At 43.4% G+C, this 24,257-nt stretch overlaps 1 protein-coding gene across 1 annotated transcript in view; it reads left to right on the forward strand.

The window, feature by feature from the left end:
• The window catches only part of PCSK2 (proprotein convertase subtilisin/kexin type 2), a 192,573-nt gene that overhangs the window by 154,978 nt on the left and 13,338 nt on the right, over window positions 1-24,257 (forward strand). The window contains exons 8-10 of the mRNA XM_045011505.1: window positions 1,449-1,624; window positions 22,130-22,345; window positions 24,065-24,165. Of these exons, the coding sequence (XP_044867440.1) occupies window positions 1,449-1,624; window positions 22,130-22,345; window positions 24,065-24,165 (493 nt within the window). The remainder of the gene's footprint in view (window positions 1-1,448; window positions 1,625-22,129; window positions 22,346-24,064; window positions 24,166-24,257) is intronic.

The following is a 24,257-nucleotide window of genomic DNA, read 5'->3' on the forward strand; positions in this document are numbered from 1 at the left end:
TTCACAGTGCAGGAGCGTACTCGGTGCTGGGTGTGCAGGCTTTGGGGTGAGGCAGGGCTGAGGATGAGGAACTTGGGGTGCAGACAGGCTGCCCCAGGGCTAGGGCCAGAGAGGACTCCCCATCACCACCACTGGCAGCAGCAAGCTCCAGGGGAGGGACCCCTCCTGCCCCCCACGGCACACACACTCTGCACATGCTCCTAGGGCCCCTCTCAGGTCCAGAAAGCTCACTCCCCTCCCCTATGATGGGTACTGGGGGGGGGGGCACAGGTGGCCTTCCATGTTGCTGCCCCTCACCATAACTTCACTGTGGATGGGGCTGCCCCTTGCCCAGCATGGGGCAGAAGTGGGGTAGGCAGGGTGGTGGCTGGCTATGGGATGGGGGAGCAGGGTGTCATAAAATTCACCCAAGCCCCAGCTGCTCAGGTCTAGGAAGCCTCCCTCTCCCATCCCTCCTGTGGCGGGTGGGTTGGTGGGTGCTGGGGGAGGGGGCATTGCCTTCACATGTGGCTTCCTGCCTCCCCTGTGCAGCCTGCTGTGCCTCACTGGGGGTAGGAGTAGGGGCTGGGACTGGGGCTGGGGCAGGGGGGGAATCATAGGGTCAAACACTCAAACATAATAAAAAATCATAGGGTCAAACACTCACGGAAGCCCCAACAGCTGCTAAGGTGAGTGATGTCTGTCTCCTGGCCCGTTTGTGTCTCCTCCAGGTAGGGGCAGGAGAGGGGAGGGGAGGCCCCCTCCACTCCCCTCCCCCTCCTGAGTGCTTCAGCAGCAGTTAGCATTCCTCTTATGCTAATGCTGCAGCCCTTAGGCTACGGCAGCAGCAGCAAAGGAGAGAGAGACGCGCTGTGCGCTCTCTTTACATTCAGGCAGGGAAGCTCCGGGGAGGGGGAAAAATCTAGCTCCAAATATTGGTGGAGCAGAGCCCCTGATTATGAATATTCCTGGGGCTTTAGCTCCAAGAGCCCATATAAGTTGGCGCCCATGGCGGCAGCTTCTATGTTCAGTTGTCCCCGGAGGCGCAGCTTGTGTCTTCCGGCTGAAGACGGAAGCTGACACCAAATTGCCACCGCCACAGAAACACGCGTGCCGCCCTAACGGCACACGGACTGCCTCCACCATCAGCAGCGGCAATTTGGCGTGCTGCTTGGGGCGGTGAAAACAGTAGAGCCGGCACTGATGAAAGGTGCTGTATAACTGCAAAGTTCATTAGTAGAATCACTAATAAACCACTCGCTCCTTTCTGTGCCCCCACTTCATTGCTATAGCTGTATGTTTTGATGATAACGCTCTGTTGTACAGACTGGAGTCTGAACTTTTCATACAAACTTATTGTGGAACTAAGATAACCAGTGAGCTGTAATGCCTGAAACTGCAGGTATACATCAGCCTATATCCTGTCTTTGGCAATTCATAATTCATATTTATGTTGATTACATCAACAGGTATCCGAATGCTGGACCAGCCTTTTATGACAGACATTATTGAGGCTTCCTCTATCAGTCACATGCCGCAAGTCATAGATATATATAGTGCCAGCTGGGGGCCAACTGATAACGGAAAGACTGTGGATGGACCTAGAGAACTAACTTTGCAAGCCATGGCAGATGGTGTGAACAAGGTAATGTTTCTGTTAAACAAGCTGGGGAAGATGACTGTATTGCTGACACACACTGGGCATTGAAAGCACTGCAGGTGGGTAGGTCAAAACTCTGCAAATAGCTTAGGAACATTGCAGAACACAATCTGATTATGTCACACTGTCCCAGTTATTGATTTATTGCTCACAAATCTTTGCCATGGTCTGCACTGCAGGTGGTTCCTTCTGCAGCACCAGTGTTTGCTTATATTTGTTCCCTGGTCTCAGGACACAGTTTGTCTACACTAAAATCTCTCTCTCGCTCTAAATCGAGTGGCACAATGTGAAAGACCTATCCGATCATTATCTGTAGATGTCCTCCAACACAAGCCACATGACCTGTAAAGCTGGCACAACTATCACATTTTGAAGTTGTACTGTCTTTCAGTCATTTATAGATAACCCTCATCGCAGAGGTGATGCACGGTAATTGCATTGTGGCCAGTGGGGTTTTAATCTCCAATCCCCTGGACATAAACTCACCTCCTCCATGCTAGAATCATTCTTTAAACCCCTTCTCGTGATCTACCTCTCAGATGTTGTCTTTCTTCCCACCGTTGGGCCAGATATAAGCAGGAAGGTGAGCATTAGCTATGAGCATGCATCAGTACTGGTTAGGAAAGAACTGACTGGAGAGGCAGAGCAAGGGGATGAGACTGCAGCTACAGAGAAGTGGATAGGGAGCAAAAGTGAATTGGCTGTAAGAGTCTTCTTCAGCGGGATCAAATGCTGAGGGGAAATCAGAGCTCCTGTTTATACTAACGGGATGGTATGTACATCTCATTGTCATTATTATTATGGAACTAGAATCAGCTCGGCATCTATTTTCAGTTCTGATCTGTAAACTGTTCTCCATTTTTTTTCCTGACAAAAATGCTACTTTCATTTAAATTGAAATATTCTGAAAAATGGTAGATTTTGACTAAAGTTCCTGGGGGGATGGACTTTGAAAGAATTTTGTCAGAAATTTTGTTTTGGAAAATGTTGAAATTTCATTTTGAATTTTATTTATTTTTATTTTGATTATTTGTGTTATTTTACATTATTTCATGGCATGTCAGTAGTAGTACATAACATGTACTGCTGACATGTCTTAATAAGGCATAATATAACAGCTGAAATATGCTATTTTAAAAAAATTAGAGACAGTTACCACTTAGTACTGATTGAAATATCTTATCTGTTTCTAGATCAAAGTGTAGCAGCAGCTGCCCTTAATAGTTTTAAAAAGAAATAATAAATTTTATCTACTACTGCTGCTGATGTGTCATAAAATAATAAAAAGAATGTTAACATTCAAAAATAAAATTCAAAACATTTTGAAATTCCAATTTTTTTTTTTTTGTAAATTCAATTCCAGGAGAAATTTCAAAAATATTTTTGTTCTGAATCGGAATGAAAACAAATTCCAAAATTTCTCATGGAATGGGAATTTGGAGCTTGAACCAGCTCTGCTTGTCTTGTCTGTGCCTTTTCATTTCTCTCTTTCTTTATTATTAAGAGCTGGTACAAAGCCCATTGAAGTAACTGGAAAGACTCCCAGTGACCTCAGTGGCCCTTAGTGTTCTAGCTAAGCATTTCATGCATTATTTAGCTCTGTCAGGCACAGTGGGCTACAGCTGTAGAGACTGGAGTTGTACTACATTGTAATGCAGGGGATTATGCAGCATATCACTTACAAAACCATCTTCTGCTTATTTCAGTCAATCAGTTCCCATCTCTGATCAAAATTAGGGGCTGGTATTTTTAGCCGTACAAGCACCTAGGTGAATATGACAATCTGCACAGCAGATAATATTGCTGATAAAGCTAATAGTTATGTCTGAATAGTCTAGTTCCTCGGTGGGATGTGGGAAGTGGCTGCTTTCTGTGTCTTTGTGCAGCTTGGAAGGGGGCTGGACTGGAGGTGTTTTGGACTGGAGTGGACCTCTAGCGGTGAGGAGGAGAGGTGGTTTGGAACCATTGGACAGAGTAGTGAGACCCACTCATGTAACCCCCTGCTCCTGGAAACTCTTCCTGGCCCCTCAACCACACAATGAGGTTTCGTACACCCAGTTCTACTGGGCTGGGAACCAACAGGGGATGGAGCTTGTTATCTGGAGAGAGGTCAGGGGAGGAACCAGCATATGGTGTACGGCAGAAAGGAGATGAACTGGTGGCAGAAAGAAGATGGGCAGAACATAGAAGGGATTTGATCCCAAGAGTTTTGGGTAGGTTTGTTTTCTGAGAGGAAGTGCTGTGGCAGATAAGGGGCGAAGGTGGAAGAATAGGAGGGAAAGATTACAAGGAAGAGGAAGTGGAGAGGAAGAGGGAAGGATGGATGGAATGGGGAGAAAAAGATCTGGATCTAGAGGAAGGAGAGAGACGTCAGGAAGTGGTAGGAGGTTCAGAATGTTTTTAGGGCAGAAGAACAGAGGGAGTGAAATGTGCTTACCTGTCTCCATGTCCTTCTCCTTAGCACAGTCCAGTTAGTTTGAACCTCTCCCCTGAGTTGATTGTATGCAGTGTATTTATGGTAAACCTCTTTGAACTTCCCCAGTAAATCTTGGGAGATTTTGTGTGGTAGCTCTGTAATTACTCATTTTCCAGCTGAAAGATTTCCTTCCCCCCTCCACTACGGTCCTCAGAAGAGTACATTCAGTGTACCATGTTTTGGGACGTGGTAATTAAAATGAACTGTTGTAGGTAGCAAAGCTTTCTTGAATCCACAGTTTATGGTGATTTACCCTTAGCAGATGAATTGTAGGCACTGTCTCACTCTTGCTGTAAATTCAGCAACATGCTCAAATAACTCAAGCAAACTTGTTAGAGATTTCCTTTGAATCCAGTCAGTCTATAGTACAAACATTACAAGACTCTGTGGGCCTGATCCTTGGTGGCTGTAAGCTCCATTGAATCCAGCTTACATCAGCTGAGGATCTGGTCCTGTCTGCTGTTAATGCGTTTTAAAAACTGTGACTGTTACATATATTTGCAGTATCTAAATCAGGCTTGCCGGGCTGGCATTTTAGAAAAAAAATAAAAAATGAAAGGCAGATTCTTTTCTATGTATGAATATTTTAGAAAGTGAAAAAGAGATGAAATGCACATTGATAAAATGAATACTAGTTCACAAATGGTTGACACTATAGTGGGCATGCATAGCGCTATTACTATAACAATCCTTCATTAACAGTAAGAACTGCACTAGCCTCCTATGTTCTTTCACCTTAGCAAGCTACCCAACATTTCAGCAAAGGCTTCCCTGATCCTCTACCATCCCCTTGTTTTGGGACGGTAACTTTTATTTGTGGTATGCAGACTATTATTTAAATAACACACTAATACCTTCAGGGATCCAGGTCAGTATATCAGAGTCCACTGGGAAAATATTAACTGTCTTCATGTCTGATTTGTACTCCCACCAAAGTCAATGGGAGCAGAATCATGCCCTTAGGAGACAAGCACAGGGCTGGAACTTTTCTATTATAACATTCACGTGCAGAACGAATCTAAAAGTGACAGAAAAGGCACTAATAATCCTGGCAAGGGAATGTGAGCTAGTCTTAATAGAGCAGCAAAGAGTCTTGTGGCACCTTATAGACTAACAGACGTTTTGGAGCATGAGCTTTCGTGGGTGAATACCCACTTTGTCGGATGCATGTAGTGGAAATTTCCAGGGGCAGGTATATATAAGCAAGCAAGAAAAAGGCTAGACACAATGAGGTTAGTTCAATCAGGGAGGATGAGGCCCTCTTCTAGCAACTGGGGTGTGAAAACCAAGGGAGGAGAACTGGTTTTGTAGTTGGCAAGCCATTCACAGTCTTTGTTTAATCCTGAGCTGATGGTGTCAAATTTGCAGATGAACTGGAGCTCATCAGTTTCTCTTTGAAGTCTGGTCCTGAAGTTTTTCTGCTGCAGGATGGCCACCTTAAGATCTGCTGCAGGATAGCCACACAATAGAAACTTCAGGACCAGACTTCAAAGAGAAACTGCTGAGCTTCAGTTCATCTGCAAATTTGACACCATCAGCTCAGGATTAAACAAAGACTGTGAATGGCTTGCCAACTACAAAACCAGTTTCTCCTCCCTTGGTTTTCACACCCCAGCTGCTAGAAGAGGGCCTTATCCTCCCTGATTGAACTAACCTCATTATGTCTAGCCTTCTTGCTTGCTTGCTTGCTTATATATACCTGCCCCTGGAAATTTCCACTACATGCATCTGACGAAGTGGGTATTCACCCACGAAAGCTCATGCTCCAAAACGTCTGTTAGTCTATAAGGTGCCACAAGACTCTTTGCTGCTTTTACAGATCCAGACTAACATGGCTATCCCTCTGAGTCTTAATAGAGGTATCTTATGTTCTCAAGAGAAACAGATTTGAATTTGTAGTCTCCGTTTGTGCAGTTTTGTGGTATTTAAAGAGCTTTTAATTAACTTGCTATCATATCACAGTTTGTTTTGTGGAATTATACTGGCATCACACCTGCTTTATGGCTGTTGAATGTTCAAGAACAGATTTTTTTCCCTTCTGGTTCATTATCTCTACACAGTCCAAGCATCAGAGCATTGGGCATATCAGATTCTTTTATATTTGTTTCCCTCTGAAACAGGAGAGCAGCTCCCTTTAAAAAAACATAATTGCTACGCAGGGACATGGTGCACTGCCACTTTAAATTACATGCCGTCCCATGTCATTGCAAATTTCAAAATCAGTGTGAAAGGAATCTCAGTACACGTCTAGCTGACATTCATAGAATTTACACGGAGGAAGGACTAAACTGAGACACTATATACAAACAATTCTGTTGCCTAACACTATTGAATAATATTGTTGTTACACTCAACATATACTCATTGCTGCATGCTACAAAGGAAGACACAATCACTTTCCTGAAGAGCTTATGGTCTGGAATCAATATTTATGTTTCTAGAATTTTACATTGAAAATAATAACAGGACACATCTACCTATATGATGTATGTTATCAGCCTGCTGAATTTGTAAGTCAACTAAGCTCCCCAGTCTTCCTGGAATATTTAGCTACAAATGCTTCTAGTGTCAAGTTCAGCAGCTGCTGAACTTATCAAAATATTCCTATCCAAGGTGTGCTGATCACAGCATATGGGGGAATCTGATCTTCTCTGTTTTTCTCAACATCTAGTGCATACAAAATGCAGCTGCTAACACCATCTGCCTTGCTTGCCAGTTGGATTATGTTGCTTCTCTTTTTGAAGGCCCAGTTCAGCAATGCATTTATGCACTTTGCAGGGACGTATGTCCAGTTGAATTCAGGGCACAGGCAGCCGTGACCATAGTGTGCTGTGCCAGCTCTTCTCATACTGAACAGTATCATTTTGTTGTTCCTTTGTGCTCCCTCTGTCTATATCCACCTGCTATCTCTGGTCTTATACTTAGATTGTGAGCTCTTTGGGAGAGGGACCATCTTTTTGTTATGTCTGCACTGCACCTAGTACAATAGCACTGGGGTGTCTATGGCAATCTGAATAAACCTAAATTGCTTACGTGTTTTGCTGAATCAGGGCCTGACTCCCTCCACTGGCCACCTCTTCTCCATTTCATCAGATTCAAGCTTCTTGTTCTGCTTAACCTTCCAAGCCTTGCTTAACTCTGCCTCTAACTACTTATCTGTTCTTCTTTCATTTCACATCGTCCCTGCCACCTCTTCTTTGCCAGTTTGTTCCTCCCATTTGCTTGTCACACAAGTATCTCTGTGGTTATGTCTACACAACAATGTAAGCCAGGGCTTGACCCCACGAGCAAGCCTATCCGCCATTGCGTCCACACATCAACTGTGTTAACCTAAAGCTCAGACCTAGGTTCCAAGGACCCTGGAAGGTCCAAGCCCGTGTTAAGCTGGGACGTAGGGTCAGAGCCCTATTGCTTTCCTGCATGCACAAAGACCTGGCTTCACTCTGGTCCCAGAAGTTTTCTGGACGTATCCCAGAGTTCCTGGGGGCAACTTTCTTGGTTCTCTCTATGCCAACAATTCTGTGGTGCAGCCTATTGCACTCTATTGCAAATGGCAGCCATACTTCTCTTTGCAAACGGACATAGGTGCTGGAACTAGGAGTGCTGGGGGTGCTGTTGCACCCCCTGGCATGAAGTAGTTTCCATCACATACAGGGTTTACAATTTGGCTAAATGGCTCTCAGCACCCCCACTATACAAATTGTTCCAGCACCCCCGCAAACGGCAGCAGTTCAGCTCAGAGTTAACCCATTGTCTGCTGAACACTGGTCTGCAAGCACACTATCTGAGAGTCTGCAGGGTTCTCAATGGAGACCGGTCAGAAGAAGCTTTTTGCAAAGAGATCTGCTTCCTGGTCACAAGAGCACAGCCAGTTTTTGGTGAATCTGTGGGGCGAGGCCAGTAAACCGGTGGACTTCAGTAAAATCACAAGGAGTGACCACGCATACCAGCAGATAGCTAAAAAGCTGGCAGCTCTGCAGATTTTCTAGACTGGTGATCAGTGCAGGGAACAAATGAAGATGCTAAAAAAGACCCAGGATAAAATTGCACCAAGGGCAACTCTCCAGCAACATGCCCATTTTAGGATGATTTTGACCAGGTCCTGGGCACTGTGCCCAGCACAGAGCCTACTGTGCTATATAATGACCTGGTGAGCTGGGATGGAATCAGGGCCGGTGCAAGGATGCTTGGCGCCCTAGGCGAAACTTCCACCTTGCGCCCCCCTGCCCTGAGGTGCCTCTCCCCCTCCACCCTGAGGCGCCCCCCCTTGTGGCAGCTCCCCACCCTCCGCCCTAAGGCACCCCCCCGCCCCAGATCATCCCTGCTCTACGCACGAGCACCCTGAGCACGAGCACCCCGAGCATCGCAAGCCTGGGAGGCAGGAGAAGTGAAGCAGACACAGCGTGCTCGGGGAGGAGGGGGGGCAGGGGTGAGCTGGGGCGGGGAGTTCCCCTGTGTGCCGCCCCCACTTACTTGCTGCAGGTGGCCCTCCCCACGCTCCCCTGCCCCAGCTCCCTCCATCTCAAAGCTGGCGGCGACTGGGGCGGCCGAAGATCCGGCCAGTGAAAACTGGCCGCCCCCCAAAGGCCGCCGCTGCCAAAGAAAACGGCGCCCCCCAAATCCCAGCGCCCTAGGCGACCACCTAGGTCCCCTAAATGGTTGCACCAGCCCTGGATGGAATGCTGCTGGCCCCTGAATCCAGCATGGGGACTGACTGCAGCCAGGATCATAAAGTGAGTCTTGTAACCAGTCCCGTGGCAGGCTGTGGATCAGGCTCAACAGCACATCCCTGCAGCTGGCGGCTTCCTGCAGCTCCCATTGGCTGGGAAAGGCAAACCGCGGCCACTGGGAGCTGCAGGTGGCTGTGCCTGTGGATGGTCAATGTAAACAAACTGTCTTGCCAGCGGATTCCCCTGATGGGCCGTGTGCGGCCACGAGCCGCAGATGGCCCTCCACTGCTCTAAGCTCTTGTGCTGCGGAGTCTGTGATACTGAACATGCAGGCAAGGAGAATGTTTTTGTGAATGCAAAGTTTATTGTTTGACCCTCAGCTCTTTCTCTCTGCTGTGGTACATACATTCCATTTTCACCTCTTTAAATCAGACTGGTGCAAACTGATGTTTGGGACGGGAGCTGAGGAAGGTGAAAAGCAGAACTCTGTATTTCTTTGGTGAAAGCTACTTCATTACGTGCATTAACACTCTCAGTTTCTTTCTGTCTTATTACAGTGCAAAAGGTAGACCCCTCCAGGGCAAGACAGTATTCATGTGTATTGCAAATGCTTTCCTGGCAAGAAAACACTTGGCCAATCTGCTTCACTTTGTGCTGCTTATACAGCTTTGCTTGAACGTAGTGCAGAACTGAATCCTAAGGCACTCATATGATATTAGAAGGAACCCAATGTGTTTGCTGCAGCTGAGCATCCTATCAGCAAATTTCAAGTTCATATGCCCTATGAAGCGTCTTTTTAAAACTTCCAGCTCCTTATGTGCATAGGGCATTCTTCAAAGCCCACAGCAGGATGATTCAGGGGCTAGCATGCTAGCCTGGGAACTGGGAGACTGAGCATCAATTCCCTGTGTAGATGGAAGGGGCGGGTTAGGCTTGAGCCTGAGTTCCAACTCTGGCTTACTTTGCAGTGTAGACATACCCTCTGTGTCTCAGGTCCCAATCTGTAAGTGAGGATAGCAATACTTCTCTACCTCACAGGGTACTTTGAGGATAAATATATTGTAATCTGTGAGGCACTCAGATACTGCAGTGATGGGTGCCAGGTAAGTACTTTAGATAGATTGAAGTTATTGGGAACATTCTTGTGGCATTAGTGGTCTTTGGATCAGGCCCAGAGAAATTTGGTTTGAAATCCAAATGATAGGCATTAGCAAACTGTCTCCTCTGCACACCTGATGTGTGATTGTCCACTCAGTGCTCTGAGCGGCACAGCTTCAGAGAAGTGCTATTGGATCAGTGTATGAGCAAAGTATTAGGGAAATTCATTGTAAAACGGTACAGAAAGGCAACAATAAGACTGAGAGCATAAATGCACCCAAGTTAGGACATTTGAAGTTCCTGTTCCCGTGGGTGTGTAATCATATTCATACTCAGTGGGGCAAATTATAACCCTGATCCTCAACTGCGTTCAGGCGCTGCTCTGGGAAGATCATCCCAGTGTCGGCTGGATCATCTGAAGTCATAGAGCCAGTACAGGATCATCTTTTGCAGCATAGAGACTGTGACTGGGGAAAGGGGGATATGGTCAGGGCTTCTCTGTGCTTCAGTGGTCTCCAGTTGCCATAGTGGCTCCAGGGGCAATTGGAGGCTGGCATCAATTAGAGCAGCCTGATGGCTGAGATCCTGCTTGCTCTGGGGCAGCAGTGTAGCACACAGCCAGCAGTGTGATCAGTGGAGCACAAAGGAAGTTATGCACACAGCTCTCAACTGTGCTCTGCTCTCCTTGAGCGCTTCTGAGGACTGGGGCCTATATCTGCGCTGAGAGCCATAGTTTTGCATAGCCTGACTTTTGTGCCGTCCCATTCTTCATTGCAATGTTGCATTAATATGGGGCGTTTGGGGTTTGGTTTGGTTTTTTTGCTCCGAGGGCCAGATTTTCAAAGGGTATTTAGGCAGCTTTACATGATTGCAATGGGTGTTAAGGGCCTAACTTGCTTAGATGTTTTGAAAATCCCTTTAGGTGCCTTACTACATGCTAAATGCTACATTAAATACATTTCAATGTCAGGCCTGAAGTTAGTTAGTTAGTTCTTTCTTTCTTTCTCTCTCCTACAATCTGAAATCTATATTTGTGACTATTTTCAGAATGGTACAATACTGATCAAAAAGCAAAGTCATATGTCTTTTATAGACTCAAAGATGAATAAACATGCAGTCCAGGGCATGATTCTCAGACACTAGGATAGTAACTGATAAATAAATGATGAGAGCTGAAAGGTTGGCAGTGAGTCAGGGACCTGTCAAGAATTTAAATGTGCTATTAAACTGAAAATGATACTTGCAACGTCCTGGAAGGAAACTTAAGATAATAGAACCCCTGCACACAGCAAGTTTAATATCCTTCTCTCTGATGCAATAAATGAAAATAAATAGTCGGGAGTGATATGTGGTATAATGGGTTTTTTTTGTTAGGGATATAAAATTAAGTAAATTGACAAGCACAAGTAATATTCATCCTGTTGCCACTGCAACTTGGAAATAAATTCAAGGAGAAAAGACATTCATGAGAATTCCCCAGCACATGCTGCCATATCCTCCTTAAAATCCTTCCTCCACACCTCCTTCTGCTGTGATCTCTGCAGTAAAATGTCACCCGATAATGGCTAGATTGAGATAATGGCAGAGATCTCTCACACTTACCTCATTTTTTGTTCCTTTTATCTGATGGTTAGGAAAGAAGTGACTCAAAACTGCTGTGTTAACATGCATACACACATGCTTGTTGTTTCGCTTGGCCTTCCTCCTTCTGATTGTTTATTACACTCATTCTTGCAGCCTGTTGTAATCACGGGACGGAGTCCTATAACTTTACTCACACCAAGACGCACTTTACTCCACAAGTAAGGTTCTATGCAGCATAAGAAAGGGTGGCAGAATCTGTCTCTCAGACTGTAAGCGTTTGGGGGCAGGACAGCCTTTTATTATTTGTTTGGCCTAGCACAATGAGACCGTGATCCTGAGTGGGTTTCTTAGTTGCTATTGTAATACAAATATCAAAGAAGAATAACAATAATGCTAATGTAAATGGATTTGGGCTGTTGTGCAGAATGAATCTGTGCCCTTCCTGTTCTTGATCACACTCTGGTAGGCTGTTCTTCATGGGAGTTGGCGGCACTTACTAGAAATCAGTAGGCTTGTAGGACCAGTTCACCGACTCATTACTATCAGCAGAAAGGGAAATAACATAATAAATACTAAATAAACTAATTCTTGAGTTAGCAGAATATATAGAATAAAAATTTGATTACATTTCATACATTTAAACCTCAGAAAAAGCTGACAATTAGTACAAGCATGTGTTTTACACAAAAGAACAGGTGAGAACATAGAGCATGATCTAAATTACACTATCTAGGAACCACCTTTTTGCAAAACAGGTACAGCATGATTGGAGGGGAAGCAAGATTTCAGGGTTTAAGTCATCTCTAACCGTGAGAAACCAGGATGAACTCTGTGGGATTTGGGGGCGTGGGGGAGTGGACAGATTATCACAGCTGCCTACTGTGGGGTTCTTTCGCTTTCCTTTGAAGCATCTGGTGCTGGCCACTGTCTGCAAAGGGACATTGGACTAGTCGGACCATGGGTCTAATCCAGTATGGCAATTCCTATGTGCCTAAATAAAAGACCACAACAGAGTAAGGGCAAAATTCTGTCCTGTCGTGCACAAGGGAAAGATGTCCTGTTTGGGCTGGAGGGAAAGATGCACAGGGAGCTGTCTCCCCAAACACCCCTGCCAGGAGCAAGACAGGTTACACTCCTTGACACTCGCTTGAGCATTAAAAAAGGGGCCAGGCTAATACACTTTCTCTCCCAGTGCTACAAAGGACATTGCCATCCGGCTTGCAGTGCAGACCTCTAGCCTTCCTGTCCACATCTGTGATCAGCAGCAGAAGCTGGGGTTTAGTGAGAAAGGTCATGTGCTGCCTCTCTTTGGATCTGCAGTAAGCTGAGCATGTTGCCTACTGAGCTTTCTTGACCTGCATCGGCAAAAGGGGTCCTCAACCCTCACCTCTACATGCTACTGTGCACACATGGACATGTAGGCATGAGCACACCCATCTCTTTGGTGAGTTAGGGCAGAATTTCATCCCAAACTGAGGGATAAATATTAACATGGATATGGAGCACAGAAAAAAGAAAAGAGGGATAGAATTAAAGATCAGTCCAATAGATTCAGGATTGATCAGCTGACCCATTAGGCGCTCAGACAGAAGGAGGAGTGGTCAGCACAAACCACCACACCTAGACACGGCATTGAGTGGCAGATATCATGGATGGATATTATGGATGGATAGATGGGTATATAAAGGTCATGGTTGACTAGATGTCTTGCAAGATGAGATGCTCCCTTTTGGGCCAGTTCTTGCCTACTTTGAGGGCTGCACTGGCTGGGGGTGGGCCAGATGAGATGCTTGGCATAGCACAGCCCTCCTGGACATTGCACCCAGGGCCGGCTTTAGGCCTATTCCACCAATTCCCCCGAATTGGGCCCCGCGCCTAAGAGGGCCCCGCGCCCAGTGAGAATCCCTTCCTCGTCTAGAGGCGCCTTTTTAATTTTTACTCACCTGGCGGCGCTCCGGGTCTTCAGCGGCACTTCGGCAGCAGGTCCTTCACTTACTCTGGGTCTTCGGTGGCGGGTCCTTCAGTACCGCTGAAGACCTGGAGTGAGTGAAGGACCCACCACCGAAGTGCCACCAAAGACTTGGAGCACCGCCCGGTGAGTACAAGCCCCACGTGGGTTTTGTTTTTTTTAAAACTCATCCCTCCCGGGGCCCCATTGAAACTGTTCGAATTGGGCCCCGCACCTCCTAAAGCTAGCCCTGATTGCACCCAGAGTTAAACCAGGTGAAGTCATCTGAACTAGGGCTGATTCTAGTCCAAAATTAGGCCATAGTTGCAATCTAGAAGTTTTCTGATATGTCCCCATTTTATGAGTGCGTCCAATAGGCTGCTTTTTTCTTGCTGCTTCAGTCTTCCAGCTTCAGCTGTCTGATTTTAAGAGACTGAAAAAAGTAATCAGAACAGCCAGTCTCTGCCTATTGCATTTTTATCATGTAGGCTTTTTTATATTATTGTGTGCTAAAGGATAGGTCATGGCTTGAAATAATTTATTTAGCTTTGGCCTGCTCAGCCAGACCGTACAATATGTTATCTATTCCTCCACTACTGGTGAATATTTTAGTGCTCCCATAATGTGGTTTTACCTAAGAAAATGCTGTGAGAATAGAAATTGCCAGGGGAGAAATAGTAAGAATTTATAAGCTAATCATGTCATTGTAATTGGGTTCTCCAGTGAAAGAAGCTGTGAGCATATTAAAAATGCAAGAAATTATTTCTCATTTCCCCCCATCCAGTGCTATGGCAATTGCACTTCTTTTGTTGGAAGGTGAAGGTTGAGAGCAATAATTTATCAAATTTAGCTATTCCTACTACCACCTACTCAACTCAGTAGTTTAATGGGCATCAAAAAATTAGTTGGTGAGCTATGTCAGTCTTGTGTATTAGCTCTTTTCCAGAGGAAGTCTTGCTAATTCTCTTTTAAATTTAGGACCAATGTATTACTACAGCTTTTCTAGTGTCAAAGCTATGGGTTGTAATTGTGGGTTTTGTCTTGTTTGTGTACGTTAAGATAAACCTTTATGGTAACCTTAGAGAACTGTGCTGCATCTCTGAGGCCAAATTCCATGCTCCGTTACACTGTTGTAAATTTGATGTTACTCCATTGATTTAATTACCACGGGTAAAGTTGACAGTTTGGGCAGTTGAACTCTTTTCTTCTCCATAAAGACAAGACCCAGCTACTGCTGGAACAGGGAGAGAATGTTACCATGTTGCAACACAGTGCCCCAACATAGTAATTTTTGTAATGTAGATAGGTCCTTGATTTACATGTTTCACCTTTTGGATTTAAATTATTGGTTTAAAGGCACAGGACCAATTCAGTTTTGATTCCATTCGGTTTGTAATGCAAAACCTTGGTGCAAAATATTTTCATGAACTTGGTGCACTTTGTTTTAAGTGAAAACATTGGAGTGGAGCTATTTCCCTTCGGTGACTGAAACAAAAAAACAGCCCTCAACTAATGCATGAGAATGCAGAAATGAAACCGACAGGCCTATATTTATAACATGGTCTGATTGGGGAAAAAATTAATACATTCAGTGGTGAAATTTAAATGAGATGTTTAAAATCCTTTCTCTGTTAATAATCTAAGGTGTTTCAAAACCACTGATGGGGGATTACTTTTGAAATATGAATGTTATGAATTTTACAAATGTAATTAATACTAGAATGGTGCAAACTACCTGCCAAAATGTAAGGCCAGACTCAAATATCCTAACTCACATTAAACGCCACCAAAGTTCACAAGGGATCCCACTGAAGTAAGTGGGACGATGTGAAGAATATACATCATCAGTGTGGTTTAATGTAGCGATGCCAATTTACAACAGTAGAGGAGAGCACTGGCATATGGAGATGAACAATTATTGGGAGCAAACAGTATCTGAACTCTTCTGAACCTCAGAGGCTTTGGTCTAAAATTCAGTTCCGTTCATATTTTATCTAAACCAACTCATCCATTTTTATATTACAAATGACCTACCTGATTGAAGATAACTCCTGAAAGATCTGTTTATGTGTTTGTTTACGTATGAACTAAATTGAGCTATGTTTTCATCTTTCATATTAATGCTGCTTTTAGATATGGAAAATGGCTTGACCATTAAGTTCATTATTTATTAGTTTAATTAAAGAAAATATCAATTATTAAATAGTAACAATTGTATTAACACTTCAAATAAAGCTTTCAGTGGGCAGAGAAGTCTGATATGGCCTGTGCCTTCAAACTCCATAGGCAGGACACCCTTTCTGGTCAAAGAGCATTGCATGTATGAAATACTTGCAGGAATGTGCTTGCAGGAAGGATAAAATCTGTTGTTAACGGAATTAATGTATAAATAATTCAGGAGACAAATCAAAGGGCTATAGTTGAGTCCTTTCTAAAGGATGCCGTGATGGATTTCCTTGAATATAGCACTAAGGACATAGCTCTAGGCTGTAATGGGAAACCATACGCACATATGCCTTACATTAGGCTGTATAATTCTTGCTATGGAATGTTGTCTATATTATGGATTCTAATCCAATCTAGAAACTGATCACTCAAGAGACAAAAGCACTTGTTAAGGCAGGTATGATCCAAATCTGAAACTCTAGTGAAAAGGTTTCAGTACAGGGATGGGGTTTAGGGCTAACCTACAACCCTAGTAAGAGAGACCGGGCAATCCAGGCCATCCAACTAGCCAGCACCAAACAGGACCTGATATATAAAGACATGTCACTATTCCAGATGGATGCAGGATTCTAGATTGCTCTTCGCGTGTAGGACAGGAGGATTCAGACCTTGGTCTGAGGAGTGATAGGAAGATGTTTGATGTGTCACTTGCACAGACCAATTTGGTAAAAAGCATTCGGGCAGAGCAACATGTTCCAGCCACGTTGTCTCATGGGTAACAATACACCCCGGTTGAATGTAATTAACAGTTGTTATTTAAAGACATGGTTAGTATTAATTCTTATTTAAATGTTTATAGAATTCAATATAAAAGCATTAACCTTAACTACAACACTAGACGAGAAAGAAATGTACTTTCTCTTATGGGAAAGCAGTATGGAATTTAACAGTAATGAAATGAATATAGTCCTGTGGAAATGTCATAAGGGCCTACAGAAAGGATTCCAAAAGCTATAGAGTTTGATAATGAATGATGATATCCTCTTTTTTTTTAAAAAAACATCCTCCTAACTCTATGGCAAGGACAAAAATTACTATTAAATTATACAGGAGATTCCAAAATATTTCCTCTCTTTCAAGGGGAAGAAAGAAAAAAATAATCTGTACTAACAGTTATAGCATGAAAAGGAAAAAGAAAATCCAATGACAAATTCTGTTTCTTCATAGAAAACAATTTCAAACTGCATGATGTTTTTGTTCTATTTTTCAAAAATGAACCTTCACATTTTCCACCCCCATACTGCCCCTCACACATGGGAGAAATTGCCTGTGAACTTCTGAAACAATCATGTTGTCCTTCAAGTCCCTTCTTAAAACTCTCTTTTGCCGTGGATTCTAAAATTCTTGACAAAGTGAGGCAGTTGATGTGCTGAGACAAGTATTGTCACATTGTTTCCTTGTACATCCTCATCTGTCTGTGTCCACCAGTTGTCTCTTAGGGCAGGGCTTCACTAAAAATGCTGCAGTGGCCTAGTTAATCCACCTCCATGAGTGGTGGTAGCTGTATTGATGGGAGACGTGCTATCTACACCGGGAGCTAGGTTGGTATAACTGTGTCGCTCAGGGGTGTAGATTTTTCATACCCCTGACAGATATAGTTATACCAATATAAGTTTATATCAGGGGCAAATTGTGACTCGCATGAAAGTGTGGCTCGCAAGCCTCTTCCGCCCCTGTATTCTCCACCTACCAGCTGGGGGAGGGGAGGAGCTCGGGACCTCTGCCTTGCAGAGGGGTAGTGGGGTAGGAGCTTCTCTCCAGTGGGGATAAGGGTCTCGGGGCTTCAGGCCTACGAGGTGCACCTGCTGGAGTTCGGGGCTTCAGCAGGAGCGGGGCTGAAGCCCCAGCTCTCAGCAGGTGCGCTGCGGCTCTCGAACTTCTGAAGATTGTCGTATGTGGCTTTGAGCGCCAGTAAGTTTGGCCACCTCTGGTTTATAGCATAGACCTGGCCTTATAGCTGGATTGTAAGCTGTTGGGAGGAGGGGCCATTCTTTTGTTCTCTGCTTCTACAGCGCTCAGCACAGTGGGGTCCTACTCCATGACTGGGGCCTCTAGACATTACTGCAGTACACACAGAATTAATAGTAATAAGGAGACATCTCAAGAGTTTTATTTAAGGAGCTATTTCAATAATTAGCCTGCAGTGTTACCCAACAGTCTAGCTAGCTAGACAACAGTAAAGGGAGTTTTCTGAAAGTATGAGCTCTACAAGGCAACAGTTAAAATGGAAAACATAGTTACATAGTGGGCAAGCCATGCCTATTTTAACTGGTAGTGTATACGCAAGATTACAAATAAGCAACTTGTTGGTTTCTTCAGCTAGATATTGTTTTAAAATAGTACAGTAGCCGCCGACAACATTCCATGTTTTATATGTGCCCCTGTATTGCATTTCAGTATACTTGGAATAAACAGTGTCTTTTAGACATTTGTTATACCTGTGCCAAGTCCACACTGATTCACCCTCAACTCCCAATTTGAGTTTTGGATTCAAAAGAGCCACAAATCTGGAAGCTAGACTCCGAGCTGTATTTTCTGGGGAAACAAGCAGGAAACTGAGTGAAACAAACATACAAAAATGTAACAGCTCCACTGTCTCCTTGTTCTTTTCTCTTCTCTTCATGTGTCTTTCTCCAAGCTCCCTCTGGTATCTTGGTTATGTTCAGCATTTACTTACTCCTACTCTGTTCATGGCCTGATTCTGTAATGTTTACTCATGTTGAGTAACGCTTACCATTAGCGTTAATGGGCTTAGTGTGAGTATATTCATGTGTGACATGTGAGAGTCCAGACTTCAAAAGGAGAACCTCAGCATTAGACAGATTTGTAATTAAGCTCCAGACTGGATAAATTTCCCCCCGTTTTCCTGTTTCCAGGTTTTATTATGCAAGTTTTGATCAGCTTTAGTATCTTCACTAATAAGAGGAGAACTTGAAATATTCAAGTAATCAACCAAAAGTTTCCCTTGGCAAACTGTCTGAACCTCTGAAATCTGCCACATTGGGGTGGAAATCTCAAAAGAACAGGATTTCTGAGGAGATTTCCAGTCCTTCATTTGGGCTATTAAAGCCTTTCCCACGGTGTTTGTGCACTTCTGTTTCCAGTCCCGGCTAGAATAGAGAAGTGAGAAAAACGTAAGAGAATTGGGGAGAATGTGACGAGGGAGTTAAACAAACTTTTTTTAAATTCTAAAAATTGTTTACTTGTTTCTAGAAGATGATAACTCAGGGCATTTAATATTTTATATGAATGAATTATTTTTAGGAACCTGTCCCAACCAGCACTCTATAGCCTTATACTCTGCTGCTTGCACTTATCACCTTGTTTATTTTATTTATGTGATTTATTCTTCTACACTGTATTAATGTTTCACAAACTTTTGCTAATGTGATAGAAGAATCCCTTGTTAACTATCCCAATGAAGGATGTATTTAAATATAGGGAAGTTAACAAGGAGTCATGGAGATTAGTGACTGCTATCTTCTATTCCTAGTACAAAAACACTGCTTAGCCTCACTTAGGCCTGGTCTACACTGGGGGGGGGGGTTTCGAACTAAGGTACGCAAGTTCAGCTACGCGAATAGCGCGGGATCGAAGTCCGCGGCTCCCCCGTCGACTCCGCCACCGCCACCGCTCCCCCGTCGACTCGTGGTGGTGGAGTTCCGGAGTCGACGGGAGCGCGTTCGGAGTTCGATATATCGCATCTAGATGAGACGCGATATATCGAACTCCAAGAAGTCGATCGCTACCCGCCGACCCGGGCGGGTAGTATGGACGTACCCTTACTCTTCCGTCTCTGGAGTTAGCAAATTGGCTAAAGTATAACATCACTATTCTTATCCAATTAAAAGTGCAGTCCTGTGAATTAAGAAGGAAGGTGTTCTTTATACTAATACTGCTAAGACCCAAAGGCCTCATCTCAGTGTCATCATTGGGAATAGTTTTGGGGTATTACCAAACATAATCTCACCACACAGGGGAAGCATTGCCTTCTGGCAAGCACTTGCTTTAGGATACTGTGTCCCTGTTTCTCCTTTTCCCCAAATCAACAGCTACAAGTCAAATGGGGGTATTTTAAAATGGAAGAAAAAAGCATCTTAGTTTGATGCTTTGCTTTTAAAGACTCACTTGTTGGACAGATACAAGCCCATGTCCCTTAGCTTTTGTTCTTACAACATAAATGTTTACAACAGTATATCCAGTCACTTATATCTAAAATGACTGACCTTGAGTCTATATGGGTACCTTTAGGCTGATTTAAATAAGTTATCTGGTGCCATAATCTTTATTACAAGAGTTCTTCTCCAGAGAAGAAATACATCCTAACAGCAGAAATCCCACTGTGATATCAGCGAATTATAATGCTACTTGCTAACTCGTTTAAAAATAATGAAGTTGCATCGTCCACTGTGTTATGATAAAAGATGAGGCACTGCTGTGAAATGGGATTTGATATCAAGTACAGTCAGAGAACATACTCTCTTAAAATGACATTGTAGGGGGCTATATTCATGTGCTCCATGACTTCCAGATCACATTTGCTAGGTAGCTTTCCTAACCTTCAGCACTGCACACATACCCGAGAGCTAGATATTAAGCTGTGTTCTTACTCCCTTTTATATGATCAGAAATAAACGGGGGTGGGGGATTAAGATTAAAACTCAAAGGGTAAAATCTTCAGTGAAGTTAATGAGAATTTTGTTATTGACTTCAATGTAGCCAGGATTTCATCCAAGGTTTCAAAACTCTCAGTCAAAACATTTCTCTATCCAGCCCTTACCCCTTTTTTCTTGGGGTAAGGTGCTGAAATAACCCCTCCCTCTTCCTGGTTGCATGGAGTATGTGGGAGGATACTACTCTCTTTTCCTTTAGCTACTGAGAGGGTTCTATCCATGTCTCCAGCTTCATAAGGGGAGCTGGGAAGTGCTTTCTTTTGTTGATGATTCAGTTGCTCTCATAGTTCTATAGCACTATCAGTAATTCAAGCTAGTTTGGTCAGTAAAACAAATAGACATGAGTAAAAAATGCCCAGGGAGCCAATCTATTGAGCAAAGACAATGGTGACAGTTTTACATAGTTTTCTAGCCACACTCAGACCTTAAGTGTACCTTATAAACCCGGTCAGTTAGATGAATAGTATATCCATTTTAATGATCTGGAAAAAGTGGCAAACAGTGGGGTGGCAAAATCTGCAGATGATACAAAACTACTCAAGATAGTTAAGTCCCAAGCAGACTGCAGAGAGCTACAAAAGGATCTCAGAAAACTGGATGACTGGGCAACAAAATGGCAGATGAAATTCAATGTTGATAAATGCACAGTAATGCACATAGGAAAACATAATCCCAACTATACATACAAAATGATGGGGTCTAAATTATCTGTTACTCAAGAAAGATTTTGGAGTCATTGTGGATAGTTCTCTGAAAACATCCACTCAATGTGCAGCGGCAGTCAAAAAAGCGAACAGAATGGTGGGAATCATTAAGAAAGGGATAGATAAGAAGACAGAAAATATCATGTTGCCTCTATATAAATCCATGGTATGCCCACATCTTGAATACTGTGTGTATTGTGGTCACCCCCATCTGAAAAAAAGATATATTGGAATTGGAAAAGGTTAGGAAAAGGGAAACAAAAATTATTAGGGTATGGAACGGCTGCCATATGAGGAAAGATTAATAAGATTGGGACTTTTCAGCTTGGAAAAGAGACAACTAAGAGGTCTATAAAATCATGAGAAAGTGGAGAAAGTAAGTAAGGAAGTGTTATTTACTCCTTCTCATAACAGAAGTAGTAGGGGTCACCAAATGAAATTAATAGGCAGCAATATTAAAACAAACCAAAGGAAGTATTTTTTCACACAATGCATGGAAAACCTGTGGAACTCCTTGCCAGAGGATATTGTGAAGGTCAAGACTATAACAGGGTTCAAAAAAGAACTAGATAAATTCATGGAGGATAGGTCCATCAATGGCTATTAGCCAGGATTGGCAGGAATGGTGTCCCTAGCCTCTGTTTGCCAGAAGCTGGGAATAGGTGACAGGGGATGGATCACTTGATGATCACCTGCTCTGTTCATTCCCTCTGAGGCATCTGGCATTGGCCACTGTCGGAAGACAGGATACTGGGGACTAGGTGGACCTTTGGTTTCACCCAGTATGGCTGTTGTTGTATTATGTCTCCATAGTGCTTAGTGCCTGATATCAACTCCAGGTTCTAATGAATCCATAAAATGTCTTAGCACAGAAACCTTTGGTGTGCCAAGCAAACAAAATGATAAATGAGAACACTCTGCACATAAAAGATTGCAGAACAGGCTGTGATTAACGGTTAACTGGATTTTTAAAGTCTGCAGCAGTCCATGCACTTTCAGCTTGCTACTGATGTACATTTATCTAGGGCCTGTTTTCTCTTTGACAGATGGATGCCTTGCTTCACGTTTGAATGCATAATTTAACCTGACAGACTCAATTTCTTTTCCACAGGGCCGTGGCGGCAAGGGAAGCATCTATGTCTGGGCCTCTGGAGATGGAGGCAGCTATGATGATTGTAACTGTGACGGCTATGCATCAAGCATGTGGACTATCTCCATCAATTCTGCTATTAATGATGGCCGGACAGCTCTGTACGATGAAAGCTGCTCTTCGACCTTGGCCTCCACGTTCAGCAATGGGAGGAAGAGAAATCCCGAAGCTGGTGTGGTGAGTGCAGATATTATTGTGTTGTTGTCCTGCTCCCTACACTCACACACGTCTGTACGCATCATTTTCTGCTTAGGAGCAGCAGATGTTCCTTTGTTAAAACTAATATTTTCTCATTCACAATACCCAACAATGCCCAAATTGTCAGCTGATGAGATGGGAGGCCGATATTGAAAGCAGCAATGAGCTTCTGTGTTTTATGGCTGCATGTAGGTGGTGTTCCCTAGTTATCAGAATGCAACTTGGAAAGTGAAGCTGGGTCTTATTTAGTCATATGTCCTCAGAATTTTTAATTCCCAGGCAGACTTTCTTTGTGTAATTGCATGATAACGAAGAGTTGAAATCCCCAGCACAACACATCACCTCCAATTTGAGAATATTTTCGGCTAATATAGTCATTGCCAATTTGTCTGTAACCCTGTGTATGTTTGGCAGAACAAGTTCAGAGCATAGTAGTAGTGAAATATGGAATATTGTCAAGCTTCCTGGGTGGTTTCTGCATATTCTCGCTCTTTGCCAGTCTGGTTAGTGTTTTTCTTGAGAGGTTGGTCTAGGAGTGTGGTTACAGAAATGGTTGTTTATTTAATAGCTTAAGAAGCCTCTGGAGCAAAGGATTAAAGCTCCTTTTTAATGTGTGTAAAACTCTAAATAAACAACCTTGACATTTGCATCACCAATTCCCATTGTTTAATTCAACAGTGATCTATTATTATTATTATTATTATTTTATTTATTATTAGCATTGTAGTAACACGTAGGAGCCCCAGGCATGGACCAGGAACCCATTGTGTGAGGTGCTGTACAAAACAGAAAATGGAGCCTGCTCCAAAGATGACACATTAGGTGTCAGATTATACCTGATAGGTGCAGGCCCATGTTGAGGGAGAGTGGAGCTTCACACCCTAGGGGTACAATCCCTCACAGTTCCAGGTGTGCACTAGGAATGTTTCCACTATGCCACCTCTTGGAAAGGTACAGCATGCTCCTCCCAGTATGCTAGCGTGTGGTGGGGAGTCTCTTACTTTAATAGTCTTCAGATCATCCAGAGTGGGATCTGATATTTAAAAAGGGCCAGGCAGGTGTCTTAATAAAAAGGTCAATGTTTGTCAACAGATACTACACATTTTCCAGGTTATTTCGTATTCTGAGTATAGAGACAATCTGGACTGTCCTAGATCTGTTGTATGAGTTTGAAAATACTGACTTATTTCATTGGGTCAGTTGTATGCATGAAGTGTTCTACATTACATACATGACTATCATTGTGCAATTTGCTTGCAGGCTGTCACATTTCCCTCTAGTGGCTAGTCCTCATAGATGACAGCACCATATACTACTGCTTGCTATTGGAGCTACTCCTGTAACTCAAGCAGTAGAAGACTTCTATGGTGCTAAAAGTCTTGGGTTCAAATCCTATTGATGACTGGCAGGACTTTGTGACATTTATAGAAATATAATATCTCTATGAATTTTAGATGTTGATGAATATTTACTTCTTACTGTCATTGTCCAATCACGTGTTCCCACCTGCCCTGTGTATCTACCCATTCTATTTTAAAAGTGATCTAGAAGTTTGAAAGGGCAGTAATTATTCTATTCCTAGTGACAAGTATATCATTACTCTAATCAACAAGCATTGCCTTCCATGCTGTTCCATGTCTGTAGCACAAGGGAGAATGAAATAGCTAGTCTTACACATTTTTTTTGATATTTTTGCAGGCTACTACGGATTTATATGGCAACTGTACCTTACGTCATTCTGGAACATCTGCAGCTGCACCTGAGGCAGCTGGCGTGTTTGCATTGGCACTGGAGGCTAAGTAGGTTTAGGAAAAGAGGGATATTTTGTTTTTTGAATTACTTGTCTGTCATGCTGAAGTTAAGGGCTGTTAAAGCTAGAACAGCCAGATCC

Source organism: Mauremys mutica, chromosome 3 (assembly GCF_020497125.1).
Source record: "Mauremys mutica isolate MM-2020 ecotype Southern chromosome 3, ASM2049712v1, whole genome shotgun sequence".
NCBI lineage: Eukaryota > Metazoa > Chordata > Testudines > Geoemydidae > Mauremys > Mauremys mutica.